At 38.1% G+C, this 10,431-nt stretch overlaps 1 protein-coding gene across 6 annotated transcripts in view; it reads left to right on the forward strand.

The window, feature by feature from the left end:
- LOC127411550 (tetratricopeptide repeat protein 7B-like) overlaps nucleotides 1–8,403 on the forward strand; it is an 89,710-nt gene extending 81,307 nt beyond the window's left edge. For all 6 annotated transcript variants that reach the window (XM_051647221.1, XM_051647226.1, XM_051647220.1 and 3 more), the window contains one exon: nucleotides 4,601–8,403. In XM_051647221.1, coding sequence (XP_051503181.1) covers nucleotides 4,601–4,822 — 222 coding nt within the window. In that variant the 3' untranslated portion in view covers nucleotides 4,823–8,403. The remainder of the gene's footprint in view (nucleotides 1–4,600) is intronic.
- Nucleotides 8,404–10,431: the final 2,028 nt, after the last annotated feature.

The following is a 10,431-nucleotide window of genomic DNA, read 5'->3' on the forward strand; positions in this document are numbered from 1 at the left end:
AAATAAAAGAAAGTGACAAGGTAAGCAGACAAAATAAAGTAGGATACAAAAGAATAGAATGTGATAGAATACAACTGAGTAGAATGTGGATGAATTTACATCCACATACAAAATATGATATGATATATACTAAACATATACTAACTATAATCAGTGTTTTTGTTATATATTATGTTACATATATACAGTACTGTGCAAAAGTTTTAGGCATTGGTGAAAAATGTTGCATAGTAAGGATGTCTTCAAAAATAATGACATAAATAGGTTTCATTTATCACTTAATGTCATGCAAAGTCCAGTAAACATAAAAAATCTCAATCAATATTTAATGTGACCACCTTTGCCTTCAAAACAGCACCAATTGTCCTAGGTACACCTGGACACAGTTTTTCTTGGTTGTTGGCAGATAGGATGTTCCAAGTTTCTTGGAGAATTCGCCACAGTTCTTCTTTCTATTTAGGCTGTCTCAATTGCTTCTGTCTCTTTGTGTAATCTCAGACTGACACGATGTTAAGTGGGGGGTTTTGTGGGGGCCATGCCATCTGTTGCAGGGCTCTCGGTTCTTCTAATCTTTTCTATTTGCAAAAGTAATGTTTGGGAGTCTAACATTTATATTTCCTATTGACACACTAAAGCTGAAGATATACATAACTGTCTTAAGATAAAAGTTTTGGTGAAACATCATATGAGCCTAAGACTTTTGCACAGTACTGTGTGTATATATGTATGTATAATATATATATATATATATATATATCTAAAGTAACAGTCGCATCTGGTGTGGCCTCCATCTGCATTAAGTACTGCAGTGCATCTCCTCCTCATGGACTGCACCAGATTTGCCAGTTCTTGCTGTGAGATGTTACCCCACTCTTCCACCAAGGCACTTGCAAGTTCCCGGACATTTCTGGGGGGAATGGTCCTAGCCCTCACCCTCCAATCCAACAGGTCCCAGATGTGCTCAATGGGATTGAGATCCAGGCTCTTCGCTGTCCATGGCAGAACACTGACATTCCTGTCTTGCTGGAAATCATGCACAGAACGAGCAGTATGGCTGGTGGCATTGTCATACGGGAGGGTCACGTCAGGATGAGCCTGCAGGAAGGGTACCACATGTGGGAGGAAGATGTCTTCCCTGTAACAAACAGCGTTGAGATTGCCTACAATGACAACAAGCTCAGTCCAGTGATGCTGTGACACACCGCCCCAGACCATGACGGATCCTCCACCTCCAAATCGATCCCGCTTCAGAGTACAGGCCTCGGTGTAACGCTCAATCCGACATTCACCCCTGGTGAGACAAAACCACAGCTCGTCAGTGAAGAGCACTTTTTTGTCTGGTCCAGCGAAGGTGGGTTTGTGCCCACAGGCGACGTTATTGCCGTTGATGTCTGGTAAGGACCTACCTTACAACAGGCCTACAAGCCCTCAGTCCAACCTCTCTCAGCCTATTGCGGACAGTCTGAGCACTGATGGAGGGATTGTGCATTCCTGGTGTAACTCGGGCAGTTGTTGTTGCCATCCTGTACCTGTCCTGCAGGTGTGATATTCGGATGTACCAATCCTGTGCAGGTTTCGTTACACGTGGTCTGCCACTACGAGGACGATCAGCTGTCCTTCCTGTCTCCCTGTAGCGCTGTCTTAGGCGTCTCACAGTACGGACATTGCAATTTATTGCCCTGGCCACATCTGCAGCCCTCATGCCTCCATGCAGCATGCCTAAGGCATGTTCATGCAGATGAGCAGGGACCCTTAGCATCTTTCTTTTGGTGTTTTTCAGAGTCAGTAGAAAGGTCTCTTTAGTGTCCTAAGTTATTAAAACTGTGACCTTAATTGCCTACTGTCTGTAAGCTGTTAATGTCTTAACGATCATTCCACAGGTGCATGTTCATTGATTGTTTATGGTTCATTGAACAAGCATGGAAAACATTGTTTAAACCCTTTACAATAAAGATCTGTAAAGTTATTTGGATTTTAACAAAATTATCTTTAAAATACAATGTCCTGAAAAAGGGATGTTTCTTTTTTTGCTGAGTTTATATTAGGGATGTCAGTCAATTAATAGCTTTAATTAATCGCAATTAATCATATATATATATAATTGCTGAGAAAGCCCCTCAAATGACAACAAATCAATATATAATGATTAAATAATTATAAATAGCTACATTTAAATAATTGTAAATTTATATATATATATATATATATACATTGTAAAAAAAAATCCTGTTGTTCATACACAAAAAAAAAAAAAAAAAAAACACAGCTGTGGTTGCCAGAATTATTATGTAAAAAATACAGTAAAAATGTAAACAAATTTACAGAAAAACCTGTACATTTTACAGTTTAAACCATTGTAATTTACATGACGATGCTGGCACTGTAAAATAAAAAAATGTTACATTTACAGTTTAAAAATAAAATGTCATAAACTTGATATTAATCTTCTGAAACTGTACAGATCTGCTTTTTACTTTATAAGGTATTGTTAATAACCATAAAAATTACAGAAGAGCACATGATGACATGAACTTAACCAATAGTGGCTCTTCCAGGAGCAATGACCAATAAACACGTAGAGACAGTGCTCAATGTCACTCACACAAACACTAAACACCATCAGGGTAACACATGTGATATTTAAATAATGCAGTAAACATTAACTAAACTACATTAAATATAAAACAGAACACCTCAAACTGATATTAAAAATAAGAAGAAACATAACTATTCCCATAAAATATGATGAAATATGATGGATCATGCAGGGAATTGTGGGAATTTTAACAATAATTTACTGTAAAAAGTAAAAAGTTTTACCATTAATTATACAGGAAAGTTCGAATCCAGGGCATGCTGAGTGACTCCAGTCAGGCTTCCTAAGCAACCAGTTGGCCCGGTTGCTAGGGTGGGTAGAGTCACATTGGGTTAACCTCCTCGTGGTCGCTATAATGTGGTTCTCGCTCTCGGTGGGGCGCGTGGTGAGTGGAGAATAGTGTGAAGCCTCCACATGCGCTAGGTCTCTGTGGTAACGTGGTTCAACAAGCCACGGATTGACACTCAAACGCGGAGGCAACTGAGGTTCATCCTCCGCCACCTGGATTGAGGCGAGTCACTACGCCTCCACGAGGACTTAGAGTGCATTGGGTATTGGGCATTCCAAATTGGGGAGAAAAAAAAAAAAAAAGAATAAGAATAATATTAATACAGGAAAATCATACTTAAAATTTGTAAAAACTACTGTATTGTCTTTTAAAATATATAAAAAAATGTTACTGTATATTTTACAGTTAATACTCATCAATTAACTTTTTTTTTTTTCTGTAGCATTTTAACAGTCTTTTAACATTAAAATTACAGACATTTTTTACAGTGTATACTGGCGGCCAAAAGTTTGGAATAATGTTCAGATTTTGCTGTTTCTGAAGGAAATTGGTACTTTTATTCACCAAAGTGGCATTAAACTGATCACAAAGTATAGTCAGGACATTACTGATATAAAAAACAGCACCATCACTATTTTAAAAAAGTCCTTTGGTTGCGTCGCGTCATAAACATACAGTTTTTAGATCGCTGTGTCAAGTTAAACATATTTTGAAACTTAAAATTTTTGAGATTCCTGCATTTGGATTTGTACTCCATCAACCATCAAACACATGTGCTGTGTTTGAACGCAAGAACGAGACTCATCTTGTGCTGTCTGCTCTGGATAAGTTTGGTTTGTACTCTAAGATGAGTGTTGCTTATACAGCTGAAGTTTTGCTTACTGCCCCCTGGAGAAAACAGGTGGTACTTCAAGCTTGAATTGCTCAGATGTAGGAATATTCCTTATTACGGTCCAGTAATAAGGACTGTCGATTATATGGAATAATAATTTCAAATAATTAAATGAAAAAAATAATGCATGAAAAAAATAACGCTGCAATAAATCATGCCCCTGACCCATATATAAATTCCGTAATTAGGAATGTTCCTACCATCAGAGCAATTCAAGCTTGATGTACCACCTTAATGTTTTGCAAATTTGTGCAGTAGGGGGCAGTCAGCGCTCCAGCTTTACAAGCAACACGCCTGGTCAAACCAACCAGCAGGCAGCATACAATACAGCCTTCCACAGATGCGCTTTTGAACTCGAAAACAGAGAACAATAGAATGCAGGCATCTCGAGATGCATTTTTCAAAGTTTCAAACTACTTTTAACTTGACACGGCATCCTAAAACACAGCACTTATGACGAGAGGCTGAAAACTAGCAAGATGCATGAATAAGTAGGTGCAGGGCTACAGTTAGAAATTCTTGGGCCTGGTACAAAACGTATTCAGGGGGACCCCCTCCAGTCAGTTGTTCGACGGGATATATATTTATTTATTTAGAAGTACTGTTATTATTGACATAATTCTTTAGCATGCTGTATTGCTAAAGCATCAGCGCACACACACGAACACACACACACACACACACACACACACAAAGCAGAAACTTGTGAAAATAAGGTACCTGTAATGAAGATCAATATAATATACAATAAAATAGAGCAGAATAAATAGAGAGAACATTCAGTTCTATCTGTCTCTCTCCCTCTCTCTCTTTATTTCTACAGGGTCTGATATTGCATCAGTTGCAGAGGTACAGTCTTGCCGAGAAGATCTTGCGTGATGCGGTGCAGGTGAACAGCACGGCCCATGATGTGTGGAACAGTCTGGGTGAAGTTCTGCAAGCGCAGGGCAACGATGCAGCTGCAACCGAATGCTTCCTCACTGCCCTGGAGCTGGAGGCCAGCTGCCCCATCTTACCCTTCACCATCATCCCCCGCTCCCTCTGAGGCACTCTGAGCCCTCACTATCCATATAACCTCTGTCTCATAGTCATGCATCAGCTACAGCCCATACACACATACACACACCCTGAAAGACCTTGAAATTACTCTGCTGTCCTGGAATGCCTTGCTCACCCCTTGTGACATCCCAAGACAGAGAGAATGAGAGAACTCAGACCAATGGATTTCATAACCGTTATCTTTTCTGTGTTGTTTCTTCTCTTTCTCTTTTTATCCCCTCTTCCTTCCTTTTTTTCTGCTAATATTTTCTCTGTTTCCTTTTGCTTTTTTACACTCTACTGGTGACACCCTCCCTCACCAACTCCGCCCCCTCCGACACTCTCATTGGCCTGTGGGGCCTTGTCGTTTTACCTAACTTTAAGATTGGACCAATGAGACACCTGTAAAAGCTGTTGTCATGGTCAAGCAGGTGATTGACACAGAACTGTCATCAAATCACAGTGCTTCTTTTCCAAGTCAAATCTACATCCTTGAGATTGTTGTGCATGTGTGTTACATTAAAACACTGACACAGAGGTGGTCTTAAAGGGATAGTTCACCCAAAAATGAAAATTCTCTCATCATTTACTCACCCTCATGCCATTCCAGATGTGTATGACTTTCTTTCATCTGCTGAACACAAATTCTTAGAAGAATATCTCAGCTCTGTAGGTCCATACAATGCAAGTGAATGTGTGCCAAAATTTTGAAGCTCCAAAATCCACGTAAGGGTAACAAAAGTACTCCAGCTGACTCTGGTTGTTCAATCCATGTCTTCTGAAGCGATATTTTAGGTGTGGGTGAGAAACAGATCAATATTTAAGTCCTTTTTCCTTCATTTTCTCCTTCTGTTGCATTTTGCACCCTAATGGGCAGGGAGGAGAATTTATGATAAAAAAATGACATAAATATTGATCTGTTTCTTACCTAGACCTATCATCTTGTGTCTGAGCACATGGATTAAAATATTGGAGTCATATGGATTACTTATATGCTCCCTTTATGTGGATTTTGGAGCTTTAAAATGTTGGCACCCATTCACTACAGAGCTGAAATATTCTTCTAAAAATCTTCATTTGTGTTCTGCAGAAGAAAGTTATACACATCTGGAATGCCAGGTGGGTGAGTAAATCATGAGATCATTTTCATTTATGGGTGAAATATCCTTTTAACTTTCTACCAAAGGTCTCTCATACATGTTTGGAACAACATGAGGGTGAGTAAATGATCACAGAATGGTACTTTTTGGGTGAATCTTTAAGTGTGTTTAAGTGTGTTTGTCTGGATTTAACTGGACAGAGTATTTTTTTCTTTATATGTGGTGATGGCCTGGTGTGTGCTAGGTGTGTGTGTGTGTGTGTGTGTGTGTACACTTTGAATGGAATGCTCTACTCAATCTGTTACAGTAGATCCCTGTTAAACAAGTAATAAAGGTTGTTTCTATGCTGTTATATATGGGCAGGTATGTCACCCATGCTATGACTCTCATTACGTCCCCTTCTAAATTAAACGCTTTACTGTTTATATACTGTATGTACAAATGAATCACCTAATCTAAAAACAAATATTTAACCTTGGTTCTCTTGTTAAAAGAGAAGATAAATATAGTTTTGGACTTTTCGTTTGTTTGTTTATTTTTCCACTTGTGTCATGATTCAGAGGTCAGATTTATGAAACGTGTTATATTAGATGTTTATTTATCTGTGTCCCAGTGGCTGTGTGTTAGACAGGTGAAGACATATATACAGTTGAAGTCAGAAGTGTACATACACCTTAGCCAAATACATTTAAACTCAGTTTTTCACAATTCCTGACATTTCATCATAGAAAACATTCCCTGTCTGAGGTCAGTTAGGATCACTACTTTATTTTAAGAATGTGAAATGTCAGAATAATAGTAGAGAGAATGATTTATTTCAGCTTTTATTTCTTTCATCACATTCTCAGTCGGTAAGAAGTTTACATACACTTTGTTAGTATTTGGTAGCATTGCCTTTAAATTGTTTAACTTGGGTCAAATATTTTGGGTAGACTTCCACAAGCTTCTCATAATAAGTTGCTGGAATTTTGGCCCATTCCTTCAGACAGAACTGGTGTAACTGAGTCAGGTTTGTAAGCCTCCTTGCTCACACACACGCGTTCTCAGATCTGCCCACAAATCTCCTATCGGATTGAGGTCAGGGCTTTGTGATGGCCACTCCAATACCTTGACTTTGTTGTGCTTAAGGCATTTGCCACAACGTTGGAGGTATGCTTGGGGTCATTATCCATTTGGAAGACCCATTTGCGATCGAGCTTTAACTTTCTGCTGATGTCTTGAGATGATGACTTCAATATATCCACATCATTTTCCTTCCTCATGATGCCATCTATTTTGTGAAGTGCACCAGTCCCTCCTTCAGCAAAGCACCCCCACAACATAATGCTGCCATCCTCATGCTTCAGGGTTGGGATGGTGTTCTTCGGCTTGCAAGCCTCACCCTTTTTCCGACAAACATAACGATGGTCATAATGGCCAAACAGTTACATTTTTGTTTCATCAGACTAGAGGATATTTCTCCAAAATGTAAGATCTTTGTCCCCATATGCACTTGCAAACTGTAGTCTGGCTTTTTTTATGGTGGTTTTGGAGCATTGGCTTCTTCCATGCTGAGCAGCCTTTCCCAAAAGGACTTGTTTTACTGTGGATATAGATACTTGTCTACCTGTTTCCTCCAGCATCTTCACAAGGACCTTTGCTGTTGTTCTGGGATTGATTTGCACTTTTCGCACCAAACTACGCTCATCTCTAGGAGACAGAATGCGTCTCCTTCCTGAGCAGTATGATGGCTGCATGGTCCCATGGTGTTTATACTTGCATACTATTGTTTGTACAGATGAATGTGGTACCTTCAGACATTTGGAAATTGCTCCCAAGGATGAACCAGATTTGTGGAGGTCTACAATTTTTTTTTTCTGAGGTCTTGGCTGATTTCTTTTGATTTTCCCATGATGTCAAGCAAAGAGGCACTGAGTTTGATGCTAGGCCTTAAAAAACATCCACATGTACACCTCCAATTCAGTAAAGACTTGACATCATTTTCCAAGCTGCTTAAAGGCACAGTTAACTTAGTGTATGTAAACTTCTGACCCACTGGAATTGTGATATAGTCAATTAAAAGTGAAACAATCTGTCTGTAAACAATTGTTGGAAAAATTACTCATATCATGCACAAAGTAGATGTCCTAAACAACTTGCCAAAACTATAGTTTGCTAATATGAAATCTGTGGAGTGGTTAAAAAATGAGTTTTAATGACTTCAACCTAAGTGTATGTAAACTTCTGACTTCAACTGTATGTATTCCATGTATGTATGGTGTGTGTACCTGAGGGAAGAACATGGAGGGTGTTTGACTGTTACAGGCCAAATTCTCATATCAAACTCATACACTATCAGACACTATCTTTATAATTGTCAGAGGGACTTCAGACATGTGAAAGAGAGAAAGAGAAATGTTGTATATGTGTACATGTCTTACCATGTCATTCACAGTGACAAACAACTGGAAAAGCTGTTTTATGACGTAAATAAATAATAAAAAAACAACATATGGTTGTGTTATTGGTAACACTTTACAATAAGGTTCCATTTGTTAACATTATTTAACAACATTAACATGAACTATTAATGAACAATGCTTTTACAGCATTTATATCAACATATAGCTAGTAATATTTTTTTTAAATCAAAAGTTGTATATGTTAAAATGAGTTAATGCACTGAGGTAAGTCAAGTCAAGGTTTATTTATATAGCACATTTAAAAGCAACAGAAGTTGACCCAAAGTGCTGCACATTACAAACACAATACAATCAAAGAGACAAATAAGTAGAAAAACTTAAGGAATTAAAAAGGTCTTAAAGCATGATATAAATAAGAATAATAAAAAAGTTATTTCTTAATTGGGCTTAAAAACAACCAGTACAACCTCAGTTTCAAAAGACAATAAAAATGGGCCTTTATGCTGTATTTGAACATCTGAATAAAGGGAGGTAACATGAACTGACAATGAACAATTTAATTTTTATTAACTAACATTAACAAAGATTAATAAAGGCTGTAAAATGTTTATAGTTTATTGTTAGTTCATGATACCTAATGTATTATCTAATGTTAACGAATGGAAACTTATTGTAAAGTTTTACCATGCTCTTTATTTTTTAAGAGATAATACTTGATCCAAGTAATTCTCTTTTTTGTTTCTGTCATCACCCTTTTCATACCAGTTTTCATTGTTTCCTTCAGGATTGCTATTATTGATTTGACTGAGAGAGAGAAATCTATTATCTAATATCTATTGTGTGCAACGGTATTAGTTTGCCTCTTCACATGCAGTAATTTAAAGTAAAATTGTGGAAAGTAGCCTGTTTACATTATATACACAAGAACACTGACGCATATGCTTGGCCAACACTTGCAAGCACGCAGTTCCATTGTATAGTACATATTTAACATTCTTGCATAACTAGTGGTGGTAACAAACCTTAGTTCTCAGGACACAATAGTTACCTTCAAATATCTGTGCCACTGAACGAGATATCTAGTTGACCTGAAAAAAAAAAAAAGAAAAAAAAACCTGTAGAAGAAGACAGTTTCCAATGTGTATTTTTGATGAGTTAAGAATTTTATTCTGACACATTTCAGAATGCAGCAATGCATGAAATCGAGTTTGAGTGGCAAGAAGCATTTGCGTTCACTTACAGTACTTGCATAGAGTAAGCTTCAGGCCTTAAAAGGAGGGAGGAGTCAAAATTATTTTTGTGGTAATCAACATTATGCCCCAAATACTGTTGATTGATCTTAACTTGTATTCTTTTTTCTCTCTCTCATGCACATACTTCCTTTTTTGCCCTGCTCACCTTGGCTCATGTATGTTAGATGAGCTGACTGTTTCCCTGACTTGTGTAGCAGTTGAATACCTTTAAAAAGCTCTCAAAGATTGATGAAGGTCCAAAAGTTCACAAGCACAAAGAACAACACTGGAAAGAAAGGATCAGGCCGGCTGCCACTGAAGAGTAAATTAATGATGTGGCCTAATAAGAAAAGAAGTTGGGGCGAGAGAAGTATGTGAGGTGGGAAATGTAGAGGGTGTATTATTTAATGCACTTACAGGCTTGCTTTAAACAAATGGCTGCTTGCTTCTTTACGGGATGGGCCACACTACCACACTTCTGGGAGATTCTTGAGAATAATAGAATAAGAGCTGCAGAAAGAGTTTGGTTGGAATTAAAGAGGTGTGTTTTAGTGTGCCAGAGTGTACATGCCCCCAGAGATGTCTTTTGCTCATTCGTGCTGTAGAGAGCTGCACGTTGTAAACAGCAGTCACTCTTTGGGTCTTTGATCAGGGTCAGGAGCACATTGAACCATAATGAGTCCTTAGTGACAGCATTATTCCTCTGGTTTCTGCAGACACTAAAGCAGAGCTTTTGACTAGTCTTCACCAGTATATCTCTGAGGGCTTTTCTTTGATTTCCTGCAGTTGTAAAGCATCACTGTGCTTTGAGGGCTGGCTGAGGGGTTTAAGCTGTAAGATGTGTATTTATCTGACCATTTCATTTACATTATATGGAATAAT

Source organism: Myxocyprinus asiaticus, chromosome 20 (assembly GCF_019703515.2).
Source record: "Myxocyprinus asiaticus isolate MX2 ecotype Aquarium Trade chromosome 20, UBuf_Myxa_2, whole genome shotgun sequence".
Classification (NCBI taxonomy): Eukaryota; Metazoa; Chordata; class Actinopteri; order Cypriniformes; family Catostomidae; genus Myxocyprinus; species Myxocyprinus asiaticus.